General features: G+C 32.2%; 1 protein-coding gene across 1 annotated transcript in view; it reads right to left on the minus strand.

The window, feature by feature from the left end:
• LOC118205807 (uncharacterized) overlaps positions 1-26,120 on the minus strand; it is a 425,653-nt gene that overhangs the window by 54,865 nt on the left and 344,668 nt on the right. Inside the window, exons 41-43 of the mRNA XM_085825092.1 lie at positions 24,065-24,219; positions 12,558-12,671; positions 3,061-3,186 (exon numbers count right to left, since the gene is read on the minus strand). Of these exons, the coding sequence (XP_085681218.1) occupies positions 3,061-3,186; positions 12,558-12,671; positions 24,065-24,219 (395 nt within the window). The remainder of the gene's footprint in view (positions 1-3,060; positions 3,187-12,557; positions 12,672-24,064; positions 24,220-26,120) is intronic.

Raw genomic sequence — 26,120 nt, forward strand, 5'->3', positions numbered from 1 at the left:
AACTCAGATAGAGTCTGTTTTAAATTCTCGCCCTATTACTCCCTTATCTTCCGATGTAAATGATTTAGAGGCATTAACACCAGGTCATTTTCTCATTGGAAGACCCTTGAATGCTATAGTAGAACCCGAATTAATTGATATACCTGAAAACAGACTCTCAAGATGGAAACGAACTACCAGATTTGTCCAGTTTATATGGAATCTTTGGCATAGGGACTACTTAAACACACTACAACAGCGTTCAAAATGGAAGGTAGAACAAACGAATATTAAAATAGGTATGTTAGTACTAGTTAAGGAGGATGAGCTTCCTGTCTGTAGATGGGTGTTAGGGCGCATTACAAGAATTTTTCCTGGAGTTGACGGTAAGGTTAGAGTAGTAGAAATACAGACAGCAAAGGGCATCATTAAGCGTGGAATTACAAAAATTGCAATTTTACCCCAAGAAGAAGCTTCCTAAGTTAGTTAAGTGTTAACTTATTATTATAAAACTTGTACATTGTATTGTGTATAAAATTTTTATTGAAAATTGAATATTATTATATTGAATTAAGAGATATTATGCGTATTGCATTATTGTATAAGGTAGTAATTGTACAATTTTGTGGGTTATTATGAGTATTATCGCACGAAATTATTGAAGTAACCCTTCAATGCCGGGGGGTATGTTAAGTCATTAAGACTATTTAACTGTAAGATTACGTCATTTTTTCTCTTCTTGGCGCCTTGCATGGCGCAGATGTTCATTACAGCAACCCTGTAAACGCTTACTCAGTTTTATTTTTTATTGCTGTTGTTGTTAGTAGTAAGTCATCGCTTGAAAGATGGCACGCATTTGATTAAAGTTGTCGAATAAAATATTTAGTACAGTCCACTTCTAGTTAATTTGAAATTGTTGTATAACAACGCACGCATCGCATGAACAAACCTGGAACAGTTCTTAGGAAGCAAGAACAAGATCTTGAAAGCAAAATAAATGCTTCTTAAGATCATTTTCTGTCCTTAGCTGCCCACTGCAACAGAAACTTTACTGCCAGGTCAAGATGAGTTTAGTTTGCAATTGCCATAGAGAATATTAGATGTTAAATGCTTTCACATACAATTTGTAAAATTGCATTTCTATCGCCCCCAAAATTTAATTTTATTTAACACTTTTTGAGAAATCAGTAAGCATTTTGGGCATACAAAAATAACTTTAGATATCAGCATATATAGGGTTCTCAAGTTAAGATCAGATATTTATGATACATAATTTAACAGATATTTACTTACAGTGGCTCTTTGGTTTCTACATTATTCTATTATAGCATGTAAGAGGTTGACACACCAGTTTGGTGAGGAGGCAATATGAATTCTTTTTAAGTAGAAAGGAAATTCGCCAATCTTTTGCAGAAAGCAGTGTAGAGTATTATCATATTACATGCTGTATAGACTTAGTTTTGTAAGAACTTCATCCTTGGCAACATTTTCATTTTAGATCAGGCATTTTTATAGATGAAACATAGTTATATCAAACGGAATACATTTGTGGTCATATTAAAAGGAATGTGTTTGAGAAAATTTACCAAACATGGAGCTCAGAAGACCTCCATCTATTTATTCTCCTCTGCATTTTCTGAAAAGTATTGTTTTGTATGCCATATCAAAGCAGCAATTTATTGGGACCATGCTCTTTGAAACAACCATGTATGCTGAGACCTAACAAGCTACTCTCTAGCAATTCATTACCTTACTGCAAGCGAATAAATATAATTCCTAAATACAGATGAGCATTGTGAAAGATGCAGGGAGAGGAACATCATTTCCGACACAAACTACAGGCAAGGCATGTCTTATACACTTACTATTAATATATATATTAATATTTTTATCTATTATTATATATATATAAATCACAGATTTCGAGTCCAATATCAGCCAAAAAGTCTAAAAATTCCATAAAAACCAGAAAGTTTGTAGGTGAATATTATATGGTAAGCAGAGAACACATGAATACATTTGAAAGAAAGCATTCTGCAACATATTTTTAAAATGCAAATTTGAAATAAAATGGAAATTATAAAATATATTAAAAAATTTTGTAGGTAAATTATGATACACACAAGTTTAACACATTTTGTTATGAAAAAATTAGTACTGTGAATATTAAATTACCACAAGTTTTACAACAATGAATGAATTCTGTGAATTCATATTTTTTTAATGTTTTTAATGTATCATTCTGATTTTGACAGTTATTACACATTTGATAGTTTGATAGTTATTACACTTATTTTCAATAACCTAAGTCCACAAAAGTACTACGAATAAATAGCAAGAAATTTCTTTAATTGAAAATGTTGACATTTCAGCAAGTAATCAATCAACTGAGAATACTGAACTGTAAAAGACAGACCTTTTATTTTGTTTCCCAACACAGTTTTATAACATTCCAGTTTATTAAATACAATAGTTTTTGAGAAAAAAATTCAAAATAAAAATTTGAGCAAATTGATTTTGAAAATCTTTCTTGAAAAAACTTTATATGTTGAAAAAATACTTTATAAATAGAAATAGACTTGACTCCTTATTTCTGCTAATACAACTTCAAAATAATAATAATAATAATAATAATAATATTTCAGTTTTATATTTTAGAACTTTATAATATTTCTAACATCAACAGTCTATGAAATTTTCCATTACGTGGTAACTTTTCAGCTTTTTTTTTAAAAACTCTTCATTTAATAGTGTAAAATTAAATTCATATCTTCAAAAAGTTTTTAATAATTATTAATAATAATTACAGACGGTAAACTATTTCAAAATTTAATTAAACAAATAATCTGCATAAATTATATTAATATCAACTAATGGGTAATCAGAATCATGTGATAAAACTTTGGATTCCTATAAATGAGATTATATAACTTTTCAAATTTCAATAAATAACAATCCAAACACAAAAAAAAAAAAAAAAAAAAAAAGAAGATAATTTATATAAAACATCAGTAAAATTATGAAAAAAGACAACACATATTACAAAGAAAATCCTCGAGTAAATGAGAAAACATTTCTCACTTTTTCATATGATATTGTGTCAAAGAGATCTGATATTTCTCCAGGGTTACTGACATTGTGCAGAATAGGATGTGAGTCAAGGCTGGAATCTGAACACATCATCTTGGACACTTTTCTTACATCCAACTGCAAACAAGATAAAAAACGATTTAGTATATAAAATTATCATACCAAGGAACAGAATGAGAAAATTCAGATATACCTCTAGTCACATTATTTTTATCTTTATTGAAATTTTCATTACTTGCCATGAAGTGCAAGTGTACAATGTAAGCACACACTTTAAGCACAGTGTGCTGAACAAGTAATTATTCATGCTAGTTAATACATAGTTAATGTATTGAAAACAGAAAATATGACCTTGTAAACTTGTGATTAATACACATCTACCTTAGAAAAAGAACTCTTTAGAGGTTTTAAATGACCTATACAATGTGCTGTGTAAAATGTTGTCTGTCAATACATTTAGGTGTCATAAAGCTAAGCTAAAGCAAAGAGAAAGCAGCCCTTGGTGTGGAAGGCTATTTTTAAAAAGATCACAAAAAATATAAATTACACTATTTCTATACATTTGATTTTCAATGTACAAATAAACTTTTTATGCAAGTATGCCAGCCTTGACATTTTTTTTTTTGTTTTGTTTTCTTCCACAAAACTAATTAGTTACATTTATGTGCTAGAAATAAAAATGTAGCTATGTAAAAAAGGCAAGTTTAGCAACTGTGAATTATCTTGCAGTTGGTCTTCTTGACCAGATGGATTACTGAGAAACATTATGTTAAGCAGTATTGGTAGGTACTTGAAGATTTATTCATCAGAATTATGTTTTATTAATTTTTGCATTATTGCTATTTTTAATTTTACAATTATAAACAAGCTTCCAAAAATTAAACTGTACATTGAGTCATTCTAACTGCATAAAAGTTCGATTTTAATTAATGTAATGGCTGCACTTTACTTACTGATGTAATTGTTTTATTTGGCATAAAACTGCTTAATTCTTAAATCATCTCATTAAAAAGTATTCTTTTTCTTGTTTTCCATAGTAGGTTACTGATTTGACTAAGGTCTGCTTATAGTACATAAGAAGAGGAAAATTCAATAATGCTGTTCGGTAACAACATTAATTTTGGAGTATTTCCATTAGATGCCTTTTAAATTCCAAAACTTAGCATACACATGTGTTATTTCTTGTGCTTAAACATCCCTCTTCAATGGAATCAACTTTTCCTCCCTCATAATATCGAGGCCAAATGTATTGCAGAATGTGTAAGTCATGCTCACACATTCAAACTTTTTATGCTTTGGAAGCGCATATTAAAATCTTCTTTTAAATTTTGCAAGGGACTTGTATGTAACAATATAGTTTCTGAGGAAGTTCTATAATTTTTATTGCATTTTCTTGTTCCTGCATTTTATTTCTTTATATTGCGCTTTTTGCATACAAAATTTATATATTTAAAAATATATAATTAATAATTTATGTGTATCTTTTCTCTTATATTTATTTTATATGATTTCTTCCTTACTACATGATATAGTTTTATATCAATTAATTAGTTATCAGTTTTACAATATTAATATTTTTTTCCTAATCAGTGGGATCTTCATTATGCCAATCAGTTGCCCTTGCATATTTGGCTATCAGCACACAAAAGCTCCCTTGATCATAACTGACCCTCTTTAAAATTTCTTTGACCCCTAAGGGTGTATGACCAAATACTGACCCTGTTAAAAGCCCTGAGTCTAAAGAATGTCTGCATATTCATTTACCTTGCCACTCCAATATTATTTCACCTTTCTTCAATTTCCTTTTTGTATTCCTAAATTCACATAATTTAATTCATCACATCAAGTATGTCTTTGAACGGACGATATGGAAAACATTGGGTATGTTCCGTAGACCCAACGACATTCAAAATTCTAATGAAAAATAAAAAGATTAATCTATTTTGGACCAGGAAAAATGTAAGAGAATACATTCAGGTCACACAATGTCAAAACTGTTTAGGCTTCGGGCACACCAAAAAATTCTGTAAGGAAGAACAGTGCTGCCATCAATGCGGCAAGACAGGGCATCTTAAAAAGGACTGTAAGTCCAAAAAAGAAAGATGTAAAAACTGTAGAAAAGCCAACCAGAATTTTGGATTAAATCTAGACCATAAACATAATGGGAGAGACAATAAATGTCCAAGTAAAATGAGAGAACTAGAGATAATAAGGAGGAAAATAAATTATGGATAAAATTAAAATCACACAAGTTAATCTACAGCACTCAAGGGGTGCGAGCTTACAACTTAGAAGGGACTTGGAAGAAAATAACAGCTATTCAATAGCTTGCATCCAGGAGCCATTCCTAATTAAAAATAAACTTTGTGGCTTTCCACAGAGAGTAAGACAGTACTATCACCCAGAAGGAGCAAAAAGTGCGATTCTAGTAATAGATCCCAAAATACCAATACTAGAAATTCACACATCCAAAGAAATAGTGATAGTCAAAATAGACGGCGACACGCCCTTTAACTTAATCTCAGTGTATTGTCCACCACATGACGATTTAAATCAGATTCTTCCTACCTTAGAAGAACACATACAAAGATCTCAGATCTCCACGATAGTCTGCGGAGATTTTAATGCGAAGAACCCTCTTTGGGGACCATCTCCCACAGACACAAGAGGACAAAGATTAGGAGATTTCATTGCCGCAACAGGCCTAACAGTCTTAAATGAAGCAGACAGCCCCCCCCCACATTCTCAGGGCCAAGGGGTAATTCATGGATAGATTTAACTCTACTTCAACAGAAGAATCATATCTTCATAGACCAATGGGAAGTTGATAAAAGGGAGACTCTTAGTGACCACCAAGCGGTCAACTTCCAAGTCCAGAATAAATTTCAAACAACAGGACCAACACCAAGAATTAAATTAACGCATACAAATTGGCTCTTATTAAAAAGAGACATATCAAAAGTCATCAGTGAAATACAAGACCCGCAGGGTAAGGACGATCTAAACATGCAAATTCAAATAATCTCAGACAAAATCAAAGAGGCATATAAAAATAATCTTAAGTGCTCAATCAAAAGTGCGAAACAACATATCAGAGGAGGCACAAAAACATGGTGGTCGACCCATCTCACAGAACTTAGGAAAAAAGTTAGAAGATTCCGAAAAATCTTTCAAAACGCAAGAGGCCCGGATCGCAAGATCAAAAGGCAAGATTACAAAAAGGTTGCCGCCACATACCGAAGACAAATCCAAATAGAAAAACTAAAGTCATGGGACACATACTGGGAAAGCCTAAAGTTGACATCCCCTTTCGGCACGTACTTTAATTTGGCAAAGGGTAAAGCATACTCCCCTCTCAAATTATGCAGAATAAAGGATGATCAAGGGCAGTGGACACAAAATACAACAGAAACAATTAAAGCAATTATAAGATTTCATTTTCCCCAGGACAAGGAAGATGAGGACACGGGGTTTCACAGTCAAATAAGAGCTAAAGTCCAATACCACCCCAATACAGAAGACGATCTTCCATTTACGGAAGAAGAGATAGAGGGAATCATAAGGTCCACCAAAAGAGGGAAAGCCCCAGGGGACGATGGGCTCTCAATAGATATCACAGAAGAACTCTTCCTAGCGGACAGGGAAAAATTTACCAAGATGCTAAACTTCTGCCTTCACGAAGGCTATTTTCTAGACACGTGGAAGTCTGGCAACTTAGTGTTGTTCAGAAAGGAAGGTAAAGATCCAACTAAGGCCAACGCCTACCGCCCAATCTGCCTATTGTCGGCGTGGGGCAAAGTGCTCGATAAGCTATTAGCAAAAAGACTTACCCACTTCCTAGTCTCGAACAAAAAGCTGCATGGGCAGCAGTTCGGCTTCTTACCAGACAGAAGCACATTAGATGCATTAAATGAGCTAATTAATCAGATTCACAGGAACAAAGGACGCAATCTTCACACATGTGTAATCGCACTAGATGTAGCCTCGGCCTTTAACAACCTTTGGTGGCCGGGGGTTCTGGAAAGACTCCTAGAGATGGAATGTCCCAAGAATTTATATGAAATAATTAAAAGCTATCTAAACAATAGAAGAATCTCATATAAAAGGGATGGAGTTAACGTAACACATACATACGAGAAGGGAGCCCCTCAGGGGTCAAACCTGGGCCCCATATTATGGAACGTAGTGGCAGATTCCGCACTCAAAATAAAATTCGAAGAGGACATTAAACTGCAGGCGTACGCAGATGACTTCATACTCATAATTGCGGGAGGAAATAGAACAAGATTGGAGGAAAAGGCTCATAAGGCCCTTTCCCAGATTCAAAAATGGAGCTCAGACTATAAATTAAAGTTCAGTATAGAAAAGACGAAGCAAATTCTCTTCCCCAAAAGCAATAAATTACACCGTTCTCCCCCCAGGATAAAATGGAACAACACCACCATTCCAAGATGTGAGACATTGAAATATCTGGGTTTTACACTGGATCCCAAATTAACATGGATCCCCCACCTAGGAGAAATTAAGGATAAAACATTATGCCTCATTAACAACCTCAATAAGATGATTACGCATAGGTGGAACATAAGAGGGAAACTTCTAAAGACATTGTACCTTCAAGCAATAGAAAGAATGATTCTTTACGGGTGCCCCATATGGTACACGGGCACAGAAAGACAAAAGGTAAAGCTTAATCAAATACAAAGGGTGGCGCTTCTCTGCATTACGAAAGCATTCTCAACCGCCCCAACATCAGCGCTACAAGTTTTGGCTGGTCTAATGCCGCTAGACTTAAAAGCACACATGGAGGTAAGCCTGTACAGGGTACAGCACTATAAAGAAAACATAAACATAGGAGAAATAATAATTTGGGCTAATGAAATAGAGGAAAAACTCCCGGCAGCTTCGGAACACCCGGCTAGAAAATTTCACTTAAAATGGGACAAAGACCCCCCCCAGAAGGACAGGGAGTAGAAGCATTTACAGATGGCTCGAAGAAGGAAGATAAAGTAGGGGCGGCTTCTGTGATCTTTAACAACTCGCATTAAATATATAATAAAAGAATCAGACTAAATAATGACGCCAGGGTCTTCCAGGCGGAAGTCCTGGCTCTAAAGGAAGCATGTATATGGCTAAGCCACAACATAAGCTCAGAAAATCGGATAAATGTATACACAGATAGTCAAAGTTCCCTTCAAAGCATCCATAAGATGCAAAACTCCAACAGGAGCATCAGAGCCCTGAAGGAATTATTTCATACCCTCCAGGATTCCCACACAGTAAGTTTCCACTGAGTGAAAGCGCATGAGGGCACAATGGGCAATGAAAGAGCCGACACGGAGGCCAAAAGGGCAACAGAACAAATAGAAGTGGACACGGAAGTCCCCCTCTCGGAATTAGCAATGAAAACAAAATTAAAACAAGAAATGATTCGACAATGGCAGGAGAGATGGGAACAAGAACAGACGGGCAGATGGACATTCAAAATATTCCCGACAGTCTCCCCCAAAAGAACAAGAACAGACTATTACGAAGTACAGGCACTCACAAACCACGGGAAGTTCCCCAGCTATTATCTTCGGTTCTTCAAACGACAGACGAAATGTGCATGCGGCACAAGTGCATCACTAGCAAATGCATTGCATTATGTCACTAAATGCCCACTCCTCCAAGGGCTAAGACAAGAAGTATTCAAAGACGCCTTCTCCTCATTGGAGATTAACCACATAGTGAAATTTCCAGCAGGCCTCAAGGGCATCCAGCGAATAATAAAATTTGTAGCAGACAACCAGAATACAATTGTAAAGGAGATGCCGCGATAAGGCATCCCTCAGATAAACTATGACTCATGTAATATGGTCTAAGTCTTGTAAATATTGTAAATAGTATTTCTTTGTATTTGTTAATTATAATAATAAAAATAAGAGAATGAAAAAAGATAAATAAAAGTAAGAGGATCTAGATTGCGATCCCCAAATAAAACTATTTGTTGGTGAGATATATAATTTCCCGACAAATCTTTCAGTCATTGGATCGCACTATGGTGTGTGATGCTTTGGAGATTTCGCCGAAAGGCCCTCCAAGATACGATGATCAGCCTAAGGGCATCTACAAACACGGCACCCAAAGACCAGTACCAATAACCGGCCATTTAAATCAGCACAAACTTAAGTTGCAGCTCCCTCCCGCCTGATACGGAGAGGGACTAAACCAAGTGTCTACGTGGATTCAAAACCACTTACGAGCCAATGTTACCGGTCCGCTCAGACCTCATCCTCCCGCCTAATACGGAGGATGGACCTCCCCAGACAGAGGGAGTGTCAAAACAGGTTTCCCACAGTTGCGAAAGATCGCAGGAGTGGTGAGTAAAATTCGATTGATTGGTTTGATAAAATCTTATGATTCTTTCATTGCTTTGTCTTTTGCCATCTACATTTACATGTTTTCTTCAATCAAATTTACAAATTCTTAAACATCATAAATACTTTCAATGAAATCAGAAGTTGTTCCACTATTACTGAAAAATATTTTCATTTATATGTTATCAGAAATCAATTTTTAACTTCATTCCAAGCTTTGACAATGGGATCAATGTCTCAAAAACAGGAATTGCTTTCAAAAGCTAAAAATTTCTTATATTCATCAAGTTTCATTCTGAGACTTCTGTTAAGGATAATGCACAGTTTCATAGTATATGGATAATCCGTAGATAGATAAAAGTGTAATCCAAAACATCCAAAAACTCTAAAAAATAGGAGGGGGAAAGGCAATATAATTATTTTTATATTGTTATGGCAAAATTACATATAAAATGCATTACAGCCTTTTAAACACATTCAAATATTGCTGATAGCTAACAGTTAAAGTATTTAAAAGCATAATTTATAGTTTTTGAGAGTTAGTTTGCCAAATACCTTAAAAACAATTTTTTTAAAGACATTTTTTAAATTACTAAAGTTTTAAATGTTGTCAGATTTATGAGTTTTATAAACAAAGAGATATAATATATTATTGACAATACTGAAATAGTGGATTACAAAAGATTTTACATTGTTTATTATATATATTTCTTAAATATATAAAATGTAAACTGTATAATATGTTTATTGCACAGTTTACATTTTATATTAATAGCTTTAATAAAGCTAGAGGTGATAGCTTTAGTAAAGCTAGAGGTTATATTAATAGGTTTAATAAAGCTTCTGTCATTTGAGAATAGTAGCTTATGCTACCACCTCTCAAATGACAGAACCTTCTTATTTTATGCTGTCAGGAATTAATAAATTACACTGAGCTCATCATATATGATAATGAATATTATGCACAGAGAATGAATATAGAATATTATATAAAATGTATAGTTTAAACAAATTTTAATTAGCTAAAGAAAATTAGGCTCTGAATGACATAATGAACTTGAGACTTACTCCTCAAGTTCATTTATCTCTGTTCTATCTGCAAAACCATACTTAGATTTTACTTAGAAGCACAATGTTTGTTCCTACGTGATTGAGAATTAAATATTATAACTATAAAAAGCTGCTAATAATACCTGCATTTAACTAAACATACACAGCAGCAGTTGATAATACAAAAGTTAAGAAAATTTTGCTCACCATTTCATTATTGCACAGTTTGTGTCATTTTTAATAACTCATCAAATTAAACATATTTGGGGATTAATTTCAACTGAGTAGTGATTTAAAAACTAAACATTTCTAGATGCTGAGCAGTGGTGTAGCTAGAGAGAAGCAAGTATCTGTTTCAGGCTGCAGCATCCAGCGGGCATTTTCTTTCTCTTCCCAATTCATACTGGCAAGAAGGAGGTGGCCCGAAATCTTCAGTTGTCCCTGAGCACTAGAAACCTCTGATGCTAAGACAGAGAAAAGGAGTTGTGGCAGTACTGATTTTACTTGGCTTGCATTCTTGCATGTAGCTTTGTTTCTTAAATTGAAGGCTAACATTTTAAATAAATATCATTTTGAAGCATTTACTTATTTCTCACTAAATAAAATTAAAACATACTACTCTTGATTTAATTTCCTAAAGTAATACTTCTAAAAAATTTGGCTAACTGGCAATCAGTATGTGTCTGTGTGTGTGTGGGGGGGGGGGAGGTGTGGAATGATGTAAACATGTAAAAACAAACATGAAAGTAAAACATTTGTAACAGATTAAAGTAATTTTATTTATTAACTAATGCAGATATATAGCATACTTTGTTACAGATTTGTCAAGATCTGTAACAAACTTCTTTGTTATAGATTGGTCACGATCTTATTAAACAAATAGATAAGTATAAGAAAAATTTGAACCATCATAACAGTTCCAAACAATTATTATTTTTATATTGTTCCAAATGATTATTAAGTGAATATAAACTGCTCAAAAACAACCCAAGGACAATAGAGAAATCACATTAAAATTCTGTCTAACATAAGAAGAATCTTACAAATTACAAAATCAAATCGCTCAAAGAGCCAGCCAAATGCTAAGAATCAATCAACACTTTTACCCAGTAACACCCCAACCTAAGCAGAATGATTATTAACTAACTACTGATACTTTATATACCACAGCTAGGAGCAGAAAATGGTACTACTATAACATTTTAGAAAAATTCATTTTAGGTTATCAAAAATTCATTTTCTGGAAGTTCATGTAATGAAAATTTGCTCCAAAGCCCAGTAAACATTAAAAGCTTAAAATTCCAGTAATCCTTATGCTGTTTTAATATTTTCAATGTCTATTAACTCAGAATTCTAATTAAAAATATTAAAATATGTAAATACAAAAAGTGACCAGAAATTAATGATTAGAAGAAACACCCAATAAAAAACAAATAGAAGTTACCACAAATTATGTGCTAAATAAATAAATAAAAATAAATACAGAATAATAAAAAATAGATGAATAGCACTATTCAAACAAGAAAATAAATAAACAAATATTTTCATAAAAATTCATAATAGTTTTTTTTCCCATTTTAATTAGAACAATAACACACAAAGACATGTTCATATTTGGTTATCTGAATAATTCTGTTTTGAAAATGGACAAAAACCACTAATAGTTTCTTGCTAGGTCACATTCATTAAAAGAGGACGTTACTGGGAAAAACTGGAATATGTATACTTTGGATTTGTATTATAAAGAGTATTAGGATATTTTGCCCCTTTTCACATTACTCAGAATTTAGCATTCACCCTCTTCCTTTAATTAGTGTAATGCCGTACATAAATTAAAATGAAGAAACAAATAAGCTCACAATCTGCAACAAAACATTTCTTGAAAATGAATTTCAACAGAAAATCTATCAGAAACTATTTCTAGCAATGATGAATCATCCAGTCAATATGAACTATGAATATAGCAATAACAAACTATAGAAAATGATATGAAGATAGAAAGTATTAAAAATAAGAAATAATACTATTGAATTTGATACTGAATAATACATTACATAAAAAATACTCTAATTATATTACCTCTCCAATTGCAGGATGATATTCTTTCAGTGGTATGTACATGATCAATGTTGAAACACCTTCATTAAGCCATAGATCATTCCACCATTTCATTGTCACTAGATTTCCAAACCACTTAAAAATAATAATAATAATTTATAGTTCTGAAAAAATTAATATTTTTCTATTTTCAGGAAAATTTAAAAAAAGTAATTTTTAAGTACAAAACATTTGCCATTATAAAAGAGATTTTAAATGTAGGCAGATACTTTTCAGGTTATTTGTTGTTCAAGTGTGCTAAGAACATATGGAAAAATGAGAGTTATGTTCCCCCCTTTTTTTTTGCTAATTTTAAAACTACTTATTTTTAAATTATATTTTTCAATCACTAACAGCACATTTTTCTCATGTTTAATAAATGTTTGCACTCAGAGTTGCAAAATCATATCTGCTTCTATATCAACATTGATTCCCTTTTTCCCAACTGCTTGTATTCATATTCTAATTTCTAATGCATTTATATGTATACACATATGCTTTTTTTAAATTACAATTTGTTTGCATACCAATTCATTTCCCAATTTACACATTTCTATCCTAAAAATAGTAATAAATTAAAATTAATCTGTGATATACGATTCTTATATAAAGCTACTAACTCATCAGCCAACAATAATGTTGAAATCTAGAAACTGAAACCTTGAATAACTAACAGAGAGAAATTTGAACCAAAATGTTAACCAAATCTTTATATAAGGAAAAAAAGCATTTTCACCTCTGTTTTTGTTGCCTGAAAGCTTGTTTTCTGCTGCTTTTTTAAAAACTCCATATCTTCAAATAATTAGTTCCATTTACAAACTTTCTGGTTAGCTATTCATGTTAGTTATAATGAAAATAATGTAAACTTGAACTTCAAGTAATGAAAATCTTGAAATTTTTGCAACACAGTAATTGCAACAAACACATCGTTAATATGCATTTATGGGCTGCATAAAACTGCCGTCATTTTTAGACCACACTCTTACATAATAAATATACAAGAGATGCAATAAGTTGAAGAGACAATAGTAAAGAATCAGATTCCAAGATACTTCAGTTGCAAAACTTGTAAATTACCAGCTGAAATGATGATGAAGCATACCTTTCTCTAATGACCTTAAGGTAACGGTTCAATTGTAATCAAAAAGTAATATTATGCTTCTTATTGAATAATAAGGTTAACTAAGCTATTTATTATAAGTTACTTTATTTTCTATTAACATAATTGCAACTACTCTTGCTAAATTATTATTTCACTCAAAATTTCTTGATGGAATAGCACATCTTAAACACAACTCATATTTAATGATCTTTCTACAAATGTAAAAACCAGTCAAGCTATTAATATATCCTATATAATAAGATGCAAATCTGCATCAAGTTTACCAAAGCAGTTTCCATCTGACAACATTAAAAGAAATGTTTGTAGGTGCCACTTTATATTTAGTTAAATTACTTCAAACAAAGATTCAGTTTTCCCATAAATTAAATTAATTAAACCTAACTTAATGACAAAACTCAACTGAACTCAAGTTCTACTCCAGAGAAGAAAAACAATCAAGACAAATCATCATTATATTTTTAGAATCGTTCTTTAATTTTTTCAGTGATACAAAACTATTGCTTTTATGAAAAATCTAACCTTTACCAAAGAAGGCAAGATAACAGTTGCTATATATTAGTAGGTAAATCAGGCACTCTGTTCAGGCAGTTGTGAGCAGTCAAAATTTGCTTTATGAGGATGATAGATCCAGTGGCTCTCTAGAAAAGAATTATCATCCAAATCATCATATTCCCTCCATATATACTGGACTCTCTAAATTACAACTCAATATTTTTATCTTGTATGGAAGTGATCCACATCATACTTAGATTCAATACTTATAATTACCCGTGTTCTAAGAAAAACTTTTCTTTTTTTCCCCAGAGGTGGTTATCTTTGGCTAGTAGCTATTCTTTAGTATAGAAGTAGCTTTTCTTTGGGTATTCACTGGGCTTCAGTGTGACTCACAGTGCAATGAGGCTGTAGAGACATTAGGTATTTTTGGAAGCAGGCAAGATGAAAAAATAGCAATGCCTTCACAAGGAATTGAACCATGGCCCTCTCAATTACGCGCTGAGCGTGCAGACCACTACACCATGAAGGTGGGAGAAAAACCTTATATACTCGCCAGGGGTTTTTAGGGGACCCAATCGCCAAATCCTGGGTGAGAAGAATCATCATTCAACACTCTTTTAGTTCGGGCATCACTGTAGAGACATTAGGTTTTTTGGAAGCAGGTAAGATGAAAAATTAGCAACGCCTTTGCCACGAATCAAACCACGGATCTCTCAATTACGCGCTGAGCGAGCAGACCACTACACCACGAAGGCTTATTAAGAAGGCGAGGGAAATACCTTGTAAGGTAAGAAAGAATTTGAAATTAAGCAAAAAAGAGACTTTATTTTAGCAAAACTTTACCAATTTTGAGGGCGATCAGACGCAGGTCCCCTCTCTTTTAGAAACAAAAATGCTCTGCCTTGAATGAAAGAATCCTTGAATAAATGTTGACCATAAGCATGAAAAAAAAAGGCTAATCTGATAATGAAATCATAACTGTCATAATGTTAATAATTAATTAACATTAAGCATTTGTAATGATCAGGACCCAGATGTTGATGACATAAAAATTCACTGAAAATGCCCTTAAAAATAGCCAGAAAATGTACTTAAAAAGGACAAAAATCTCCCTCCAATGTGTCTTCAAAAATAAGAAATTATAGTATAAAAAATGGCACAATCAACAAATGGATTTAAACCCAAACAATTACACATACCCATAATTTGATTTTTATTTTTCCTTCCAAATTTTCAACCTTACCCAAATGTATTATTCAATTGCACTGAATTATTTAATGCTTCTCGATATTTTTCAAAGTGCAAGATCTGTTATCAGTACATATCATTTTATATCACGAGAAGCTTCTCTAGACACCTACTGGAGTTATACATATCAATTTACATCATGAGAAGCTTCTCTAGATACCTACTGGAGTTATTACAGGATATTTTTTTTGGGGGGGGGGGAGGGAAGGAGAAAATCCCTACACCACTTGTTAACTCTTCTTTAATTTCAAAACCGTTTGCTTCTCTTGTCAAGATGAGGGATTTTAATGCGTAGTTTGGAAGCCAAAGTTTTTAGTCAAAACAGTGTTGAATTCAGCAATACAGTATCTGAAACTTTGCCCTTGACCTTTTTTAAATACATCATCTAATTTATGAATGTCATTTATTGCAATGGTAAGTTCCACATTTTGCTCTTGTAAGAATTTATTAGGACCCTGAAATTGGATCTGATGTATGCAACGTTTTCTTCAATTTTGGCTAAGGAGAAAATATTTCATCTGAATCGAAGCAGGAGTATAGCAGCTGAGGGGGGGGGAGGCTTTTATTGAGGCAGAAAAATGAATTGCACACAGCTGGGTGTGTATAATTTCAAGAATATGTCTATAGAATAGCTTTTTCCCCTTCTGCATACTTTGCATAGAAGTGACACTCATACCTTGTGGAAAAAGCCTGCTATGTTAGACATGACTAACCAGATTACATAATAAGTTCTCTACAGATAGGATATGCCTGCCTAATAAAAATGAGTTCATAGGAGTTGAGACAGTGTTATTTCAAAGTAACTTTACTTTTCAGTTTGATTACTAGAATATGCCTTAAAATGCTTTGAAATGCTTAAAAATGTCCCGAAAGACCTTAAATTCTCTAAAAACCTAAAAAATGCTTGAAAAGAGGAAAATATATAAGAGCAACTAAATGGATATGTTATAAAAATCTGGGCCATGTTAAGGATAAATAATTGTAAACCCAAGTACAGATCAAGCAAAACTATGTTTGTGTGTTTTAAACTTAATGGGTCTATCATTACCATTTAACTGAGAGTGAACCACAGTATCACTCCTGACAGAGTAGAACAAGTCAAATGGCTTTCTCAGCTATTGCATCAATGAAACATCTTATCCAACATCTTACCAATCCCTTAAAGTGTACTATTTTTGAATATTTTTTAATAGGCCTTAATTACTACATACCACAAACAGTTTACTAGCACTACTATTTCAGAGATGCACTGAATATATACAGGTGAAAAAATTTAGTTTTTATTATAAAGTTACCTGACTTTATAAAAATTATAAAGTCAGTTAAGTTCTTTGCTATTCTCATACTGAAGAAGAATGAAATACAAAGCAAGCTTTAATGCGGCTTTTATAAAAGTGTTAAAAAAGTGGCAGTAAGTATTATTTTTTTAAATAGTGATATTCTGATTATAAAGTTGCTAAAAAATATAAAGAATTCTTTGAAAACAGTTTTAATATTGTAGACAGAATTTTGTTAATTTTCTAAGCAAAATGTTTTATAAGTTAAAAAAATAACATTCTTTCCATGCTAATTGTCAAGAGCCATTAAAAAATACATAAATTGGCTTAAATTACTTTCCAACCCACATAAGCAAGTAAATTTAAATAATTTTGTTCAGATTTAAGAGAAACTATAAAAAAATGTAGTTCATTTTAGTAATTATGACTGATCTGAGTACTACAGCACTTTTTTTTTTTATTAATTTCAGAACTTTTTGCATTTCTGAAAGCATAATAAATATTATACAAATTAGACTTTTGATTTATATAGACCAGGGGTGGGCAAATACATTTAACCAAGGGCACAAAAAGTCTTTTTAATGCATCATATAGGCTGGACCATGATGATAACTTTTGCCATGCTCTTATTGTTCATGGAACATGATGGAGAAGGGAGGGGGAAGATGGGAACACCTTTTCCTGGAATATATTAAAAAAAATTATGACTACACCAAAAATGGGATCTGTTCCTTTTGGTCATCATATTATTTATAGTGGCGTAACTAGAATTCTTAGGCCCCCTATGCAAAAAAAAAAAAAAAAAAAAAAAAAAAAAAAAAAAAAAAAAAAAATCCCAATAAATTTAATGTGCTTAATAATTTAATGTCCAATACATTTAATGTGGGGGAGGGAATTAAAAAAAATTAAAAAAAAAAAAATCAAGGATTCCAGGAGCCTATGTTTTCATGATTTTTTCTCTCCTTTCACTGAGATACATACTGATAATAAATGAATAAGTCTATATAAAAAAGAAACATGTCGACATACAGTATAGCATTAAGAAAAGGAAAAAAGCCTAGATTTGAGGAGATTTTTATATAAAATCCAAGAAGTTTTACGTACTAATGTTTTAAATTTTTATATAAAATCTGCGCCTATCTGTTTTTTTCGCTTCATTTAGCAAACTTATAAATAATTGGTTATATTATAAACTGACAGACAAGATAATTGATAAACGTACAGAAAAGATATTACATTAATATATAGAACTCTGTGATTTACTCAGCTTACAAACATGATTTATGCAATAATATATAAGTAATAAATAAGAACTTTTATATTGTAAATGATACATTTGTTAAATATAAAACATATTTATCATAAACTTCATAAAGAAAATTGTTTAAAAATACAATTTTTGTAGAAAATATGTAAAATTTTTTCTGTCTTTTTAAAAATCCTTTTGGTACACTAAACTACTTGAATACATAATTTTTATAAAAAAATATGAATGCTAAATTTTTTTCCTGTTTCCTTTTAATTTTCTCTCAGCCCATACTGCTCTTCTTCTCTAATTCCCCCAATAAGTGTAATTATAACACTGGTGGCCAAAATTCATCATAAAGACAAAAATCCTTCTTTATTGAAATTTGTGTCTCCTAACCTTCATTTCGGCAAAATTATTTATTAATACCTGGATGTCCATTTTCTCAGCCATCTCAGCTTCAACGCTCAATAGGTTTAACAATCGATCTTGTGTCATAGTGTTTCTTAAATATGTTTTTATTACTGAAAAATGACCTCTCGCTCATGGCTGTGGTTACAGGTAATGATAAATACAATATAAGTGAATTGCACACAACGGATTTCAAATTTTGGATTTCTGTTCTGAAAGTACTTATAAATAATAAAAGTTATGCTTCTAGTGCATTAGCAAAGTTTTCTTTATAGGTTTTCTGTATTTTTGAAACATTATTAATAATTTCCATATTTGTTAACGATGACAGTGTTTTAGGTTCCAAAAATGAAAACATCATTGCGATTTTTGTCATTTGAATCATTCTGTACTTTAACTGAGAATTTAAAATGTCGAGAGCAGCATAAAAAAACTGTTACTTTAAAAGATATTTCGGAATTTTCAAGCCTGTTATTCTCACATAACTCATCAAAATTTTGTCTTTATTTTTATTTTATTTTTCAAATTTAGTTTCTATGCCCCATTACTTGCAATAATGCATACTTATTTCATAATGTCTTCAAACTTGTTTCTCATATCTTGCATATTAATAGAAATACTTTTTAGATGTTGATGAGCTCCATTTAAGTCGATTGATTTTCAGTTGTCGACTCGACTGATTGACTCGATCGATTCTACAGCTATAGCGCAGGACATCTTTAAACAATTTTGTTTTTAATTTTTGGCCTGTTATTATGTTTCTTAATGTATGGAAACATATATTATATTTCATATTTATCATGAAAATATTTCATGTTAATATAACAATACGTTATTAATATTAGTAGACATTTGCATTGTTAATGTTGATAAGTTTGCACTTTCAAATAAATGGATTAAAAGTTTAGCTGAATTGAATTTTTAAATTATAAGAATTTAGTTTGTGTAATATTACAAATCAATAACTTACCTTTATAATGAAGAATTATATTTGAGATAACATTTAATTTTAAAGAAAAACTTCTGCTCGTTCTCGTCACAGACTAGAGAAATGGCATTAGAACAAGAGCAAGTTTAAGTTCAGTTTACTGTTCTGAGTCATCAGCCAATTACAAGTATACTTGAGGGGTAGCGTTTCACATTTCAACACAGCTGTTTAGCGAAGAAAGGGACCCCACCTCCATCATAAATTTCCAGTGTCTTCCCAAGTTCAGTCACAGTAAAACTTTCATCCAAGATTTCACTGTAAAGATGTCTACTTCCCTTTTAAAAAGCTGAAACATCTGGTTTTTTTTTCCAGTCAAATTGTACTATTATTATTGTCATATTCCAATGATACATAATACATGACCTGCAATATCTTTCTACATTTCCTCCGTACTATAAATGTATTTCAGTTAATGTATAATTATTAAATATTTAACAGTAAAAATTATGGATATTCGAATAATTTTAGGAAATTCTTCCACAAGTTTAGGATAAAATAATAAACAGGTAGAAACAAATTTTGTTGGCTTGTATCCAAAGAACTTTGAAGATGACTGTGTAATACGAAGTGGAAATTTTAAAATTAAACACAAAATACTTACGGTATGAGGATTTATCTAAATTTAGATACCCACTGTAGCAGAATATGATGATTCCCTTCTAAGTTTCAAGTTCCCAGAAATGTTTAATAATTTGTAATTAAGCTTATCGACACTAACGTATAATTGAAGATGAGTACTCACACTCTGTGGCGCGGTTTCTAAAAGTAGTACACATAAATACTTGTTTAGGAAACAAGTATAACGTTTCTTCATAATTAGTTAAAATAAAGTTGTATGAAACAAGCTTTGCGCACTTTGTAGAGAAATGCGCAAAACTTCTTTTAATGAAAATAGGTTTATTGTACCCCAGATGGATCAAAAAGCAAAAATCAATTAGGAAAAGTGGATATATTTTAGGAGCATTAATATTTATGATTTCTGTTACCTGTTTTATTTGCATCTTGGAAAGCTATTTATGTCTCAGAAATTAATGACCTCAGATTTGCAGTTTTTACATTGTTTATAAATTAAGTAGTATCGATTTTTTTATCTATCTATCATTAATTTATTAATGACAAAAATATAAAAAATAAATATAATGTATGGGAACATATATTAACGGAAGTTATTTATGTCTTAGAAAAGTAATGCTGTGGTGCTGAAATGAAAGATAATAATGTAGAAAGGGATTTTATGTGTGAAAATTGCATCATTTACTATTAAAAAGTATTAATTAAATTTTTTAATTTGCGAAAATTATTGAAATATTGGAATAACAGGGGAGAATTCTTTTCTGAAATATTCCATTCATTTGTGTGGTGAAAATAGCAATGAAATTCGCGTTCTTTCAAATGTTGAAATGCAACTTAAAACTATTAGGGCAATGCTGCCATTGATATGTTTAATATTTTCAGTAATTAATTTATCGACATTTATGAAGTAGTATCTACTTTTAGTTGAGTAATGCCATTTTTATTGTCATTATTATATTATTATTGATGGTTTCGCGTACTGAGTGCTGTGGAAAGTAAATTAAAAGCAAAAGTAAAGTAAATTGTAAAATTTCATTTCAAATAACGTTCAGAAAGGCGTTCTTGCCCTTAGGCAAATAGTCCTCAAGTGCTTTATTATTATATAATAATTCAATTCCATTAAAATAACGTATAAGTTATTGCGCATTACTGAATTATACGCTTAAATGCTTCACGTTGTTAAAATGAATTGTAATTTATTGTATTTTTTCAAACAAAGAGAAATTAATATATTACTTTCAAAATAAATTTAATGTCTTCAGAGTTATCTTTTACAGATAAGTGTGAATTTTTGGTAGATGGGTAATTTTACAGGTTAAGAAACACCACAACTCTTTTCTTTTCTAAAGCAAATCTATTAAATCCTCCAGCATTAAAATATGCTTAGTAAGTAAGTTATATATTTTACGAGTTCTATGCCTTCATATTTCATTCTCGATTAGGGATTTTAAAGAATTCCTAACCGACATTTTATCTGCAATGTGAGAATATTTTGAAAAATTGGATAAATATTGATTTACTCATTATTTCAAGTAAAAATATTTATCCATTCCATTTCCTCCCCCCCCCATGAGTGAAGAAAAAGTAATGAATTTCAATAAATTTAATGTACAAAAGCAATTTACCTCGGAAATTAATTGAAATATTTCTCCGCTTAATGTTTGAGCATCTGAATGAAACTTTGTGTTCTTAGCTCGTGTGTCGTAAAACTTCCCCCTTTTTTCGGCCCTTGAATTCATTCAAAGATCCCTAAGCCAAATGGGAAATCTCTCCTTTCCAAATGTGGTGTCATAAATTCTTTGCGTTTCCTGTCTGGCATTTCGACATGTGGGTGGGGCAAAGTCCTTTCATAGCACAACTGCTCAACTTACGTCAATGATTTTGTGTCCTTAAGAAAGAAAAGCATGTATTCTGGAGTTAGATGTTAGCAATTGATACTTACGAATGATTCTCCCCCCTCCAGCTTATTAGTGTAAAAAACCGAGGAAAAAAATCGATCTGCCTTTAACTTTGCCATTTTGTAATATCAATTGTACTTCTAAATCTAAACTTTTTCTGTCCCTTACCCTGCCTCTGGTGCGACTGCACTTGCAAGTACTGTCATTTATTACATTGTGAGAACTATACAAAAGGGAAAAAAATACTAGATAAAAATATATATAAATAATAATATTGCAAGTACTGTCATTTATTACATTGTGAGAACTATACAAAAGGGAAAAAAATACTAGATAAAAATATATATAAATAATAATCAATCTTCTTTTTTTGAAACTCCAATTCCGAACTCATCAGGGGAAAATGAATTAAAGCTTCTATATGTATGTAATAGAATTCGTCTTTTAAGTTTAAACATGTAAATGTAGTTCAACAGGACATTTAAGGGCCCCCTAAGCCTTCGGGCCCCTATGCGACGGTATTGCTTGCATACCCTTATTTACGCCACTGATTATTTACATACACACTGTTTCATTCTAGAATAAATGTTAGAAGTAAAATCTCTCTTTTCTGATAAGTCTTTATCTACACAATATTCATATTGCATTGCTTAATTTCTAAATTAAAGCTTCTAGATATTATAGGACTATATTCTTTGGCAGATGTACATGCTGTCTAGCATATCTAGTGCTCTCAGCTTTGATTGATTGCTAATACAGTCATACATATATATATATATGCTCACATTGTAAAGACCTCATTTTATTCAAACCAATTATTTTTTAATTTTAGAACATTCGTTTCCCTTCTGATTTCAGTTTCCTGCCAGAATGCAAATTTTAATGACGCAGAATGTAAATCTAAGCAAGTTTGGAATCGGTATTTAAGCAGCAGTTTTAAGACTTGAGGAGGAGGTTAGTTCCGAATTTATGCCCCGTGTTTGAAGTAGCTTTGTACAAGAATAGTTGATGCTTAGCCATTCTTTTTAGATTATATTGATATTCTAGGTTCGGCTTTGCTATGTGCAGCAAATTTAGCAGTTTAGATAAATAAGGAGCCAGTTGTGCAGCCAATCTTACTTCATAAGGTATTTCTCCTGCCTTTCTAGCATGCCTTCGTGATGTAATGGTTAGCGCACTCCGTGCGTACACGAGAGGTCTGTAGTTTGAGTCCTGGCAATGGCATTGCTTATTTTTCATTTCTTCTGCTTCGAAATAATCTAATGTCTTAACAGTGGCACCCGAACTAAAAAAGGTGGTGGATGATAATTCTCCACCACCAGGATTTGGCGACTGGGTACCCTAATCCCAGTCACTCTTTAAAAGGGGGAGTATATAAGGTGTTTGTCCACCTTCCTAGCATGTCCTCATGGTGTAATGATCAGCACACTCGGCATGTATTCAAGAAGTTCCAGTCCCAGCGAGGGCACTGCTCATTTTTCATGTCTCTTGCTTCGAAAAAATCCTAATGTCTCTACAATTTCATTGTGATTTTACATTTTATTTTTCTGTTAATGTCCCTACAATTTTATTGCAATTTTACATCTTATTTTCTGTTAAGTTACTTAGCCACAAGTGGTGTTAGATTGTGAACACCGAGTGAGTGCATTTTTTGTTAAGTTCAAATAAAAAGGTTATTTAAACCTCCTTCTGCAGTCATCTGTTCTTCCAAGACCTAGCAAGAATTGGTATTTAGTCTCAACTAGAGTCTACAATGTATGATTCCAAAACATACTAGAAGATTCTACAACATGTACTGTTGCAATAGATATGCACTTGTGCTGTTGATTTTGGAAGTTTGCATACAAAATTGGATAAGAAAGAGATGCAAATAGGCCAATTAAGCAATTAGAAGGGGTGCTTCCTGCCTCTGGGGAAGTTTTTGCATTCTCCTGATGTAGACCACATAAAAAATCTTCTATATTTAATAAAATATAAAACTTGGTTACAGAGGCGAAACAATTTTCATAAAATTCTGCACCTTATTTTGAGAACCTTTGTAACTGGAAATACATATTTAGGATCAATATTTAAAGCAATAAATGCCCATAGCAACTTTTATATGTATTTTTTGTAGCTAATGGATGCCAGAAATTGATATTCATTTACAGCATTTACACAAATTTGAGTAATCATCAGAACTATCTAAGTCACTGAAAGTAGTAGGTAAATATAAAAGAAATCATTTTACCTGATGAGCTAGCTCATGAGCAATTACTCGGTCAATGTCTGCCATTCGCTTGAAAGGAGATACTGTTTCATCAACAAGGAAGCTCCGGGTGTTGTATGTTATAACACCCCAGTGTTCCATAGCAGGGACTGTAAAATTCGGTATTGCAACTGAATCTGGAAAAGAAAAATATTTTTGTATAGTTTTCAAATAACAATACTAAATTTTCACTTTTGCCTCTCCAGTTCTCCATCGTAAATTTTCAGTAATATCATCCAATAAAACAATTTGCAGTCTGACTCTGTGAAATGATTTATCAGCAAACAGTTTAAAAAAAGCCTTTCATTTTAATTAACGCTCTTCACAAATTAAAATAAGATCTAAGCTGACCATATATATCTTTAGACAAATAAAATCTTAATTATCTGAAACCACGGCTGGATATCTTAGAGAGGAGTCATTGCAGTTTAAGGCTATTTTAATAACATCCTAACACTTTTTCTCTCTCTTAAGGGAAGTAATGACCACCATTTTGATTATATAACTACATAAAGTTTCACAATTACATTTGCATACTTTACAGCAAAAAACCACCATTTACAGCAAAATGTCTTGCTATTTGTATAACAATTGTTGCTGCTTGCATGTCTTGATTGTACTATAGTCTCTCGCCCCTTCCCTCCAAACAGCAATTTGCAAAACTTGAACTTTCTCCCAAAACAAACTAAACAAATTTTTTGCAGAGATCAAAATTTACAACTGAAGGACAACACATTCATGGTAAAACTTTGAATTGTCAGTAACTTGGTTTATGAGCATTTGCAATATGGATAAAAATTTTTAATGAGTTTTAACTAGACAAACTGGTGACAAAATATGGAGTAACATATATATATACATATGCACCTTGTGTATCAAACATCATGTTATTACAAGGAAGCTGATGGTTTTTCTCTCTTTTACTAAGGGTTGGTGAGTAATCATTGTCCATGCTCAGAGCTGGATTAACCATTAACCCCTTCGAGCCAGGTAGCGAAAACGCGCGCTTATCGCTGAGGCCGGCAGTGTCTTACGCGAGCGTCTCTCCAGGGCTGGGGGCTTTTTTGCTACTAAGCATAAATCCACGAAATTTCCGAAGTATCAACGCATTGTTTAATAATGCTCTATAGAGTATTTAAACGGCTTATGCTTTAAAAATATTTTTATATATATATTTTAATTACCTTATTTCTTGTTTAAATGCATATTTTACACATTTACTTAAAATTGTCTTTTCGTATGAAAAATTTGAAAACAGGGATCTACACACAGTCCTACGTTACATTCCTTGCACTCGTAATAACTCATTTGCCGTTTTGGAGGATTTTTCTGGGAATGTGAACAAACGAAGCATCGTCGTCCCATTTTCTTATCAGTCTCTTCTGAACAAAGTTTTGGAAAATGTCTTTCAGTTAATCTTTCAGAATAAATATCAGAATTTCAGAATCAATATCTGAAATATTTTGCATCATTTCTGCTATTTCATGCTCTGTTAAACATTTTCGACGCTTTGACATTGCAACGGTAAAAACAAAGAATTCACGTCTAACAAGATCTAATTATTTTCTAAAAACTGAACTGCAAACCGAAATACCCAACGCTTTAGAGCAAATAAAACTTCTCTACTTACAGTAAACAACTACCACGTGCGAATAAAGTGCGATTTAAAGAGACGTCATAAATCACGCCATTCGGAAACATTTATTTCCCCGTTTGTTTATATAATCAAAAACACGTGTATGTGAGTCATGCTTCTCTCATTTTGAGTAGAAGGTCTAATGTACATGTATCTGAAACCATATGGACATACAGTGCCATCTTGTGGCAGAAATTATAGTTTGAAAAACGTTCCAAAGTACTGGCACAATATGTGACAGTCGGTAGAGAACGGAACAATCCTCTGGCATGCCTGCATGTCGGCCGGTAGGTAAGTGTGTTCGTTGCTGGCACGTATACGTGACAGTCAGCGCAAAGGGGTTAAGCAAAATAAGTATGAGCTTAGAGCATCAAGGAAACAAAAAAGGCCATTAGAAACTCA

The sequence above is a fragment of the Stegodyphus dumicola genome, chromosome 1 (assembly GCF_044657685.1).
Source record: "Stegodyphus dumicola isolate Sdum_Otavi_A_Nest chromosome 1, ASM4465768v1".
Taxonomy (NCBI): domain Eukaryota; kingdom Metazoa; phylum Arthropoda; class Arachnida; order Araneae; family Eresidae; genus Stegodyphus; species Stegodyphus dumicola.